Source organism: Anomaloglossus baeobatrachus, chromosome 4, assembly GCF_048569485.1.
Source record: "Anomaloglossus baeobatrachus isolate aAnoBae1 chromosome 4, aAnoBae1.hap1, whole genome shotgun sequence".
Classification (NCBI taxonomy): domain Eukaryota; kingdom Metazoa; phylum Chordata; class Amphibia; order Anura; family Aromobatidae; genus Anomaloglossus; species Anomaloglossus baeobatrachus.
Window position 1 is genome coordinate 338,605,805 of NC_134356.1, and position 12,228 is coordinate 338,618,032.

General features: G+C 41.7%; 1 protein-coding gene across 16 annotated transcripts in view; it reads right to left on the reverse strand.

Annotated features, from left to right (window-relative positions):
* CADPS2 (calcium dependent secretion activator 2) overlaps positions 1-12,228 on the reverse strand; it is a 914,362-nt gene that overhangs the window by 702,154 nt on the left and 199,980 nt on the right. For 9 of the 16 annotated variants that reach the window (XM_075345070.1, XM_075345068.1, XM_075345062.1 and 6 more), the window contains exon 4: positions 5,225-5,311. In XM_075345070.1, the coding sequence (XP_075201185.1) occupies positions 5,225-5,311 (87 nt within the window). The remainder of the gene's footprint in view (positions 1-5,224; positions 5,312-12,228) is intronic. The other 7 variants (XM_075345069.1, XM_075345074.1, XM_075345072.1 and 4 more) reach the window with 1 other exon arrangement.

The following is a 12,228-nucleotide window of genomic DNA, read 5'->3' on the forward strand; positions in this document are numbered from 1 at the left end:
CTTGGTTTGTGTAAAATAAATAACTGTTGTGGAGTCACCACCGAGTCGCCTTTACTGCGCCGTTGCATCCTCAATCGGTTTACATATAGTTGAACATTATGGTACCTTCATAGCTGTAATCCAGTGTCATGTTCAAGAGAAATCTACATATTTATTATTTACAAATGAGCTGTTAAGATCTATGGGCAGGACATTATCTGCATGAGAATCTGACCCCAGAGATTATTGTAAATAAAATGGGGAGTTACCAGTTTGAGACAAGTAATAACTTATACTTTGCTCTCATAATCACGCGCAGCTCTACTGTGAGATCAGAACTATGTAGTAGAAAAAGCTGAAAGACAAATAGCACAAAAATAGGGTATTATCAGATGATACCAGAGTGAAAAACAATCTAGGGGAGTTGTGAGAGTCACAGCTAACTGTTGGAAATCTGAAAGCAACGGCTACTGCGGTTTCACGTGGAGAAGAGGATGACCGTTTGTTAGACAGGAAGATTCCGCGCTGGCGTGAAGATGAAAAAAGCCTAGATGTCATTGAAAGTGATTTCTATTTCACCGTGTTTCGTAGAGAAACCCCTCTCCTTCTTCAGGAACAATCTCCTTCCTGAGGAAGGAGAGGGGTTTCTCTTCGAAGCACATTGAAATAAAAATCACTGTAAATACCCTCTGGGCTTTTTTCATCTTCACTGCAGCTCGGCATCTTCCTGTCTATCCAACAGTGAGATCAGAACTAACAGTATAGCAGAAGTCAAGTTTGTCTCATTACAAAAACATTTGTAGCTTCAGTTTTCTCACAGTGCTTCAGCTTCCATCTTTCAGGCATCCAGTGTGGGGAAGGGCAGTACAGCAGAACTGACAACTGGAAATTTGCTTGTTGGGTTTGTAATGAGACAATGTTTAACTCTGCTCTACTGGGTTAGTTATCAGGCACAGCTCTGCAGCAGAGCTGACAGCACAATAACAGAACAACTGCTGCTGCAAATGTTTTTAATGAGACAAGGTTCAGCTCTGCTGTAGTGTGTTAGCTCTGAACTCCCTGCAGAACTGTATGTGATTATGAGGGCAAAGTGTCAGATACTACTTGGTTAACACTGGTAACACCCCTTTTATTTAAAATAACCTCTAGAGACAGATTTTCAGTGACATCAGTGTACGGCCCGTAGATCTTAAGAATTGATTTACATAAAAGAATAATGAATTTTTCTGGAATCAGGCATTGCATTGCAGATATAATTTTATTCAGCTTCCTATGAACTACATGCCCATGTAGAAGGCTTTGGAGGGTTGATCCTACTGACAAATAACCTTTAATGCCTGTAGTTGCCTTTCATTTATTTTTATGATATGTAATATGTATCAATTTATAATTATATTTTAAGAACATGTGGTGATTACAAAGAAAACTGGAAAATGTGATAAAATTAGAATTGTCCTTGATATAACTACTGGCAGTGAATAAAAAAAAATACCCTAACATATGACACTATGCAAATGGTATATTGATTTATTGCTTCAGCCACTTTTCCAATGCAAAGAAAAGAAGACCTCGCATCACCTTGCACAGGTGCTCAGGAGAAAAAGAGTCCAAGAGAGAAAAGAATAACTACGGCACACTGTATGTTTCCCTTAAAGTATAATGGACACCAGATGGTTGATTTTTAATCCATTTCTTTTATTAAAGTGAAAAAGTGCTGTACAAAACAGAAAGTCCGCCAAGTAACAACGTTTTGGCCTAGGGGCCTTCCTCGGGTCGGACAGACTAGAATGAGCAGGAATCCCTGTGAAGAAAGGATAATGAGCATACAGTTAGGTCCAGAAATATTTGGACAGTGACACAATTTTCGCGAGTTGGGCTCTGCATGCCACCACATTGGATTTGAAATGAAACCTCTACAACAGAATTCAAGTGCAGATTGTAACGTTTAATTTGAAGGTTTGAACAAAAATATCTGATAGAAATTGTAGGAATTGTACACATTTCTTTACAAACACTCCACATTTTAGGAGGTCAAAAGTAATTGGACAAACAAACCAAACCCAAACAAAATATTTTTATTTTCAATATTTTGTTGCGAATCCTTTGGAGGCAATCACTGCCTTAAGTCTAGAGCCCATGGACATCACCAAACGCTGGATTTCCTCCTTCTTAATGCTTTGCCAGGCCTTTACAGCCGCAGCCTTCAGGTCTTGCTTGTTTGTAGGTCTTTCCGTCTTAAGTCTGGATTTGAGCAAGAGAAATGCATGCTCAATTGGGTTAAGATCTGGTGATTGACTTGGCCATTGCAGAATGTTCCACTTTTTTGCACTCATGAACTCCTGAGTAGCTTTGGCTGTATGCTTGGGGTCATTGTCTATCTGTACTATGAAGCGCCGTCCGATCAACTTTGCAGCATTTGGCTGAATCTGGGCTGAAAGTATATCCCGGTACACTTCAGAATTCATCCGGCTACTCTTGTCTGCTGTTATGTCATCAATAAACACAAGTGACCCAGTGCCATTGAAAGCCATGCATGCCCATGCCATCACGTTGCCTCCACCATGTTTTACAGAGGATGTGGTGTGCCTTGGATCATGTGCCGTTCCCTTCCTTCTCCAAACTTTTTTCTTCCCATCATTCTGGTACAGGTTGATCTTTGTCTCATCTGTCCATAGAATACTTTTCCAGAACTGAGCTGGCTTCATGAGGTGTTTTTCAGCAAATTTAACTCTGGCCTGTCTATTTTTGGAATTGATGAATGGTTTGCATCTAGATGTGAACCCTTTTGTCACGAACAGCCGGGGAAGTCACTCAGAAATCCGCAGCTGTTCACTGATTTGTCACACACGACTACTCTCTAGCGCCCCCCTTGTCTGCAGGCCACGTTTGGTACTGCAGGACAATGCATAAGATGGGGCTGCTGAGCTGATAATGCCAAATATTGGAGGTCTCACAGCAAGGGTAAATGTATATATCCCCGATTCCTGCTAATGGAATATTTATATACCTCGGTACCCTTAATGATAGCAGTCCAATAATTCAATGTAATACAATTACGCTGCCACCACCCAGACTTTCTACAGGTAGCTGGGGACCCGTTTCAGTTAGCATAAGGCCCTTCGGGGTTTTGGATTCGTATATAAAGCATAAGGAAAGAAACTCTTAAATTTTTATATTTAATCCGAAAATAGGCAGTGTTTAAAGAATATACAAGAATTTACAAAAGGGAACAATACACATTACGGCATAGGCAGTTACATTAAAATAAAAGGTATAAACGTGAAACTTACTAAGCTTGTGCCATAGAAGTGACGTCTGCTTAGGGAGTAGGAGGGAACTCCAAGATGGTAGAAGAACGGCCAGCATCACCCTTCATGATGCCCTCCACGTACTGACTGCCCCCCAGAACTAAGCTGTTCCTATTATACATTAGGTAGCCCCCCTTTCTCTGTGACATAATTTTATGGTCTCTGGTGGGCTGTGCTCTGATGTTCACAAAGTTCCATAATTCTAGGGTTTTTCATATCTTTGCTCCTGGGTCACACAGGTGAAAGATATTAGCGTCATATTTTATATCTCGATTTTACAGTTACATTGATACCAAACACAACGCCTCTAGTACAATTTTACTGGCCAATACTAATTTGTCGTGATTCCGTCGATCTCCTCGTCAGGTGAGACGGTGCGCTGGGTTCCGCACGACACAGGGATTCTGGCAATATGTCTTTCATTTTTCTAGCATTAAAGCAGCACTTAAAAACCTGTTTTGGGAGTTTTCCCGCCAATGTAACAAAGAATTGTCTTTCTCTGAAACTTTTGGCTTTAGTTCTACCATCACCCAAAGTCATAAATACCTTAAGCTTCCAGGCCGATCAGATAATCGCCATGACGACCTGTGGCTGGTGAAAAAGAGGAGGGGGATGAAGACCCTTCAACAGTTCTACATGACACCTTTGTATTTACTTTCATGGAGTCTTCTCTTTACTGTTGACTTAGAGACAGATACACCTACTTCACTGTGAGTGTTCTGGACTTCAGTTGATGTTGTGAACGGGTTCTTCTTCACCAAAGAAAGTATGCGGCGATCATCCACCACTGTTGTCATCCGTGGACGCCCAGGCCTTTTTGAGTTCCCAAGCTCACCAGTCAATTCCTTTTTTCTCAGAATGTACCCGACTGTTGATTTTGCTACTCCAAGCATGTCTGCTATCTCTCTGATGGATTTTTTCTTTTTTTTCAGCCTCAGGATGTTCTGCTTCACCTCAATTGAGAGTTCCTTAGACCGCATGTTGTCTGGTCACAGCAACAGCTTCCAAATGCAAAACCACACACCTGTAATCAACCCCAGACCTTTTAACTACTTCATTGATTACAGGTTAACGAGGGAGACGCCTTCAGAGTTAATTGCAGGCCTAAGAGTCCCTTGTCCAATTACTTTTGGTCCCTTGAAAAAGAGGAGGCTATGCATTACAGAGCTATGATTCCTAAACCCTTTCTCCGATCTGGATGTGAAAACTCTCATATTGCAGCTGGGAGTGTGCACTTTCAGCCCATATTATATATATAATTGTATTTCTGAACATGTTTTTGTAAACAGCTAAAATAACAAAACTTGTGTCACTGTCCAAATATTTCTGGCACTGACTGTATATATGTTCTACCTGCAGGAAGGTAAGTGTAGTCAGGAGCTGATTATGTATTCTAACATGGTAGGTACAGCTCTTGTAGTTATATGGTAGAATCGTTGTATGGTTCTTAGTGAGGGAAGGCTCAAATGGTATTCACACTTGTGGTATGACGTTAGTCCATATGTGATGTTTGGAAAACAGCACACAAGAAGTAAGTTGTCTTAGATAGTATATACACTCCTAGCGCAATAGGTCTGTGTATGCTATATGGATGGTCGTTCACGGAGAAGCCAGTGATCTGAAATATGGTCTTTCACAACACATGGATGAAGGGAAAGCGGATGTGAAATCCAGCAGTGGTATGGAGGATCATACTGTATATGTCTGGAGGTAAGCCTAGGAAGGGAGGGAGATCCACAGAGCCTGGCTGGAGGAACCTAGGTTGCTGTCAGACCTTGGCCTCTGGTGCAGTGGGAGCAGACAGCGCAGACCTGACAAAAACATTTAATTAGTAACTGGATGGTCCATCTTTTTCTTACTTGCATTACTATGGAAAAAGGTAAAATACTCTAATTTGTTTTCTTTTTCAGATAAAAAGATTACTCAAGACTTATTACTTTCACCTTCGCCATTTGATCTGCTACTTGCAGTCGCCCATCAAGTTCACGACGGATCTGTGCTGCTTGCTCGTCTGCGTTATCCAGCTGAAATATTGAATGCAAACACAAATCACTAGAAGTTAACGTTTCGTCACAATTGGCACAATGCTACAGTTCAACTTTTGTAAACGATTTATGTTCGCCGGAATTCTAAAATGATTTTGGGCAAATAAACTTGTTTAGCCAAGTTACAAAAAATAAACACAGTGTTATCTAAGTTACGTAGTGACAAAGACAAAACGTTAAATCTCTTACTGCTTCAATTTGCCTTCTCCTGCCGAAAACTGCACAATATTTTAATATTACATATTGCAACATATTAAAAACACATTTGTTTTCTAATTGACCAAAAAAAAGGAATATTTATAAAAAAAAACAAAAAACGACTTTTCTTTTCGAGTTGACACTGAACGTAAATATGTTTTTTACAGAAATGGAGGCATATTATTATTTAACATTCAGAATAGCATTTTTAATATAAAGTATTGGACAAAATTCCGATTTTATACACACTGTACAGAAAAAAAAAGTATTCAGAGTTTCAACCATGAAACTCAGGCAATTTTCTTTTCTCACTTGTCATCCATCTGTAATCTGTTTTTTTCTTTCTTGCAGAAGCAACTATTAATAACTTACAAGACCATCTCCAGTTTCCGGTTACAGAATTGCAATGTATGTAACAGACGCTATACTGCTGCTTCGCGTCAGATTTTGTTGCGCACCCACATATTCGAATGGGTGAGAGTCATCCGATTTCTGGAAGAAACTAGGTCATACTGCCTTTTTTTTGATACTCAGATTCAGTCAGTGAATAAAATCCCTCATCTAAGCAGCGTCATTGGTCCTAGGATTCTCCGTGTGCTGTGCCTTTATTTACGACAGCACTCCGACCAAAAATTATAGTTGTGCGAACCTGGTCTTATAAAAGTCCACAGAAGAGCATAATATGTAAAGTATCCTTAATTATTTCAAAATTCACACAAAATTCTTATCTTAATAAACGTGTATGAATGTCTTTAGTTGGCCTTGGCTATTCATTTTTAGATACAAGTGTTGTCTTGGAAACATAAAGGTCTTTGGATTCTTAGACTATTTCTGCCACATAGTATAGAGATATCTAGCTTCCACACATTGCTTAGTGATGGCTACGTAACAAAACTAAAGGGGTTATCCAATAACAACACTGTGCCTCCTGTGTCATAGAGATGACAGTGGCAAAGCAGGGAGTAGACCAAAACTTCTTAGACCTCAGCTGATATCTTTCACTTTGACTACATCCACATAAGGATTTTTCCACAAAACCTAGACGAGAATAGGCCACGCATAGAGTTTAGCAGGATGGACCCCTTAGCTCATGCTGTCAAAATCTGACAGCGCAATCTAACACGCTTCAGCGGGGATCGCGCTGTTCCCCGCCACCATTGGCAGCCCCATAACGCGATCATGGGGCGCCAATGGGTTGCCATGACAGTGCAGGGTCAGCTGATGACCCCTGTCACTGCCATGACTCACTTCTTGCATTCACAGGAACACAGCATTTCTGCTGATCAGAGAGATGCTGAAGTATCGCTATGATCAGCAGAACTGATCGGACACTGCAGGCATAGAAGTCCTCTAAGAGGACTAGTAAAATCAATAGATACAGCAATATGAGGACCGGTGCATGTAAATATATAAGTGCCGCTCAACTCCTTCAGTCGTCACTATTTAAATTGAAACTGCAAAAGATGACCAAACATATGTAAAATGTAACTTTTAATGATTATAGTTAGAGTTTAAACCCAAAATAAAGTGCTCAATGTAAAAAAAAGGGCAATATTGGTGCAAATTAAAGCACAACAAAATTTTCAACAATTTCAAGTTTAGATTATCTGGCAAAAGGTAAATCTAAAGCAAATAAGATGGAGACCCCTTAAAAAACATCTGTCTCTTAATGGTCATCCTCCAATGACCAAAACAATGAGGATACTCCACCAAACCTTACCAAACCAAACCTGTGACAAATGGTCACAGGGGGATAATCTGCCCTCATATCCTGTCCACTAGTCACACAGACAAACTATTAAGTCAACAAACCACAATGGTGATTAAATCAATCTTAACAGGCCACAATGGTGGTTACTGATAAGGACTTTCATTTCACAATAGTGTCCAAATAAAGGCATCAGGTAGTATTCACTATTGTGATGAGGTCCCAGTTCACAGTGGTGACTCAGACAAGCTATCTGCAATGCATCTTACAAAATAAACATATAAAATATAAATGGAGTAGTATCATCCATTCAGGCGGATCACAGATGGTTGAGTCATCAGTGACGGGTCACTGGATCCATTCTCACAAATAGATTTGACAGGGTCCCTAGCTTAAGCCCCCACTGGCTCTATGGGTATCCCAGACTCCCATCCTAACAAAGGCAGTACCAAACTGACCCCTACTGTCTAAATGTCCCTTTCATTTTTTGGTCCTCCAGACGCATTTCCTCCTTCTGGATTCATCAGGGGAATATTATGGTAAAGAGAGGGTATTTAGTAGGTTTGACAATTAAGTTAAATATGAAGACATGGCACTTCTGTAGAAAAGTGGGTGCACTAGTAGGATCCAACTCCGTATAGCAAGATAATGAAGCTAGGCACTCCAAATAATTGATGCAATAGATAATTTTATTCTTAACAGCAACAGTTCAAGGATCAATCAAGACGTTCGGTCATAACATCGACCTTCGTCAGTAAAAAAAAAAAAAAAAAACAGCTGTATACAAAGTGTAGAAGCATGGAACCATCAGGTGGTTAATATATGATGCAAAAGAGGTGAGGAATGGAGATTTAATCGTTTGGAAGAAAACCGGCTGATGAGGACCAAGAGTGTAAAACTCATAAATGTCAAGATTTGGAGAAAAAAAATCTATAGTGTAGTGGATGCCCTCGACCACCAATGTGATCACGAATACATAGATCTTGGAAGTGTAAAGTACACAAGTATACATAGGGATTATTGGAACACTCAGCTGAAAGGAGAGGGCTAACAACCAACGGAGTCCAAATTCAAACGCTGAGTATACAGGAGCCCACACGGTATCCACCACTAGTATGTGGACGAACCTCACACACTAGCGGTGGATACCGTCTGGGCTCCTGTATACTCAGCGTTTGAATTTGGACTCTGTTGGTTGTTAGCCCTCTCCATGTTACAAACCTAGAGCATTTTATCATATCTCACCAGGGCGGAGCGGCGGTGGTGTAGCGGTTAAGGAGGGTCACAGGAAGCAGGGTCAGCGATGCTGTAGGCTCGGAGGAGGGGGTGTAGCGGCTCAGGAGAGTCAGTAGACAGAGGGCCGGCGATACTGCAGGCTCAGAGGTGTCCTGGCAGCAGGAGCCATTAATCTGCTGGTGGACAGTAGGCTCCATTGAATTACCCACAGTTTACGAGACTGACTTCAAGAAAATTACAGCGGAGGCAGCGCATGTGCAAATAAGACTTAGCGGCCATTTTCTTGAAGTCCATCGCGTCAATCTGTGCACGCGCCGTCTCCGCAGCCTTTTTCTTGAAGTGCATCACATTCCGCATGCAATTCAATGAAGCCCACATCCCCTGTTAGAGCAATGGCACCCGCCGCATGGCCGACCCTCCGTCCTGTGACCCTCCTGAGCCGCTCCACTGCAGCGACATCCCCTCCTCTGAGCCTTCAGTATCGCCGACCCTGCCTCCTGTGATGCCGCTCCACCACCGCTGCTCCAGTAAACCATATCTGGATTAGAGGACGCAACCCCATTTTAACCCCAGTTTTGGGGGAAAAAAGTGCGTTTTATAATCTGTAAAATACGGCATCCATATTTTTTTCCCCACTTAGATAAAAGTAAAACTATAGATGTTTGGTATCTACAGACTTGTACTGACCTAGAAAATAGCGACAAAGACAACAAAGATTAACTCTACAACCACTCACAACAACATGTGATCAAAGATGACTCGAGCAGACCAGCAGAGATCAACTGATTACAGACCTCAGAGAAGTTATCAGGTGGCGTGTCAGAATCAGTAGTTTGAACAGATCCTTCCACTGTGACAGTCAGCAAAGTTAGCAAAAAGCTCTATGTAAGACATACTTATGTTTCTATATGCTGCTTTTTTTCCAGAAATGCCTCATTCTAGAATTAAAGTGTGCAAGATAGGGTAGAGAACGGGTTAATGCCGCGCATCAGCCAAATGAAGACTTATAATGTTGATGAAGATGAGTATTCTTTTATTTCATAGGTCTATGCGTTTCGAGGTGAAAACCTCTTCCTCAGGACCAGTGCATCAACAACTTGACTTGTTGTTGATGCACTGGTCCTGAGGAAGAGGTTTTCACCTCGAAACGCGTAGACCTATGAAATAAAAGAATACTCATCTTCATCAACATTATACGTCTTCATTCGGCTGATGCGCGGCATTAACCCCTTCTCTACCCTATCTTGTATGCTCATCCACGTGGGGCTGCAGCAGACGCCATTATCTCATGCGCATTAGTGGTTGTGACTGTCACAACTGATCCAGGTGAGTGTATATTTTCCAGGTATACCCCACTGATCACTTTGGTGTTACACTATCAGCGCTCCTTATGTTCAGAATTAACAAAGTGGACAGTTTTTGCTACATATGCGAAGTCACTTTTGTATCACAAAGGTGAAACATAAGGAAAGCTTAAAAACTATATTTTGGCTGCAGAATAGGAGAGCTGAACAAGAGTTCAGCTCTACACATGTGCTGCAATAGATATGCATTACTTCTTACCCAGTGGAAGAGGAAATCTATGCCTTTTCCAGTTACAATGATGTGAAGAGAGCCAACCAAATCACACTACCAATTGCTATTTAAACATTAGGAAAGGAGTTTAAAGGAATATGTGGTCTTTACAATATTCAAACATTCCATGTGTAATATGCCCGATATCTCATACAGAAGAAATGCCGGTTCCAAAAGCACCAGAAACATTTTCAGTCAAGTCACGTGAAGAAGAACAGGGCACAGTGTCATGAATAGTGATGGGCGAACCCTCAGATGTTAGTGTTCGGGAGCCTCACCCAAACGTTTTGTAAAGTTCGAGTTCTGAGATCAGGCGAACTTGCGTCTGAACACGGAACTTGGACTTTACAATTATGGGTAGGGGTGGGGAGGGGCTGTAAAATAAAGAATATAGTTAATAATAAACATTGTCATACTTACAGGTCCCACGACACCGTCCTGCAGACTCTTTCTCCCATCCGCTTTTGCTTCCGGGTCCGATCATTGCTGTGTCCCCGGGTAACCACCACTGACTACAGGACCTTCCATGATGTCATAGCCATGTGACCAGTCTGGTGTGAATGTTGTACAGACATTGGGTTACAGACAGGTCACATGGCTATGACATCACAGAAGGTGCTCTAATTCAGATGTAGCAGAGTTGAAGATGCTCGCCCACCTTTGGACTATGTCGGTCGGAGGTTTGTTTTTTTTGAGCAATAAAGATGAAGTCCTAAATGTTTTCTGTTTTATTTCTATTAAAATATTTTTTCTCTGTGTTGTTTTTACTATTAAAATAACAGGCAATCACAGACGCTGTCACAGAGTGGGCGTTTGTGATTGGATGCTTTAGCAACATGAAACCAGACCATACATTCTAGCATCTAGAATGTATGGACAGATTCCAGGTTACTCCAACAGCCAATCACAGACGCCTATTCTGCGTGACAGCATCTATGATTGGCTGTTGGGTCCCTACCACATATAGTAGTGTAAAAATAAATAATTTTAAAAAATTACGCCCCCCTCCCAGTATTTTTGATTCTCAGCACAGAAAAAGCGGATGGCTACGGGCTGCCACCTCATCTGCCTAGCTTTACCTTAAGTGAAAACCAAAATACAGGAAGCCCATTATTTTTTAATTATTTAAAAGAAAAAAAAAAATGTGTCAGCTCCCGCCGTATTTTAATCTACAGTCAGATAAAGCCAGGCAGCTGGAGGCTGGGATTCTCAGCGTGGTAAGGCCCAAGCGTTCGGAGCCCCCCACGCTACAAACCGCAGCCCGCAGCTGCCCCTGGAAATAGTGCATTGTTTCATAGCGCCATTTCCAGGCGCTTTACCCGACTCGTCCAGCGGCCCTGATGGCGGTGGCATGCTGGGTAATAAAGGGGTTAATACCAGCTTTGTATTCTCCGCTGGTACTAAACCTGAAATTCATGGTGTCGTGCCAAATTAAATATGGCCACCATGAATTTCTTGTAAAAAGTAAAAAAAAAAAAATGTTTTTATGTTTTTATTAGAAACAAAAAACATTTAGAGACTCCATTTTTATTATAAAAAAAATCCTTAGTCCGACGTACTCCACAGGTAGAGCAATGTCAGCTCTGCTTCATCGCTCTGTAAAGACAAGCGTCTCAACGGAGCGAGAAGCAGAGAGAACAATGTCAGCTCTGCTTCATCACTCTGTAAAGACAAGTATCTCTACAGAGAGAGAAGCAGGCTGACACTGAGGGTATGATTCCACTTGCATATGACTCGTGTAGTCTCACAATGCATCACCCCACACAGCCTGACACTCTCCGGACAGGAGAACCTCAGCTGCATGGAAATAAATGCAGCCAACCCGATCCTGTCAGGAGAGTGTGCGCCAGGCCAGGTGATGCGGTGCGAGAAATGCAGTGTGACAGTGAATCCTGACGTCACCGCGAACACGGACGAAAACCGCCAAAGACTGCTGAGTTAAGAGCAGTGCAGTGAATACTCCCGGAAGTTAATAGGACCTTCCATGACGTCATAGCCATGTGACCAGTCTGTAAGCCAATGACTGTACAACATTCACACCAGACTGGTCACATGGCTATGGCGTCATGGAAGGTCCTGGAGTCAGTGGTGGTTACCCGGTAGCACGGCAATGATCGGACGCGGAAGCAAAAGCATAATGTCTTTTAATAATGTGCTTCTTTTTTTTTTTTTTTTACAG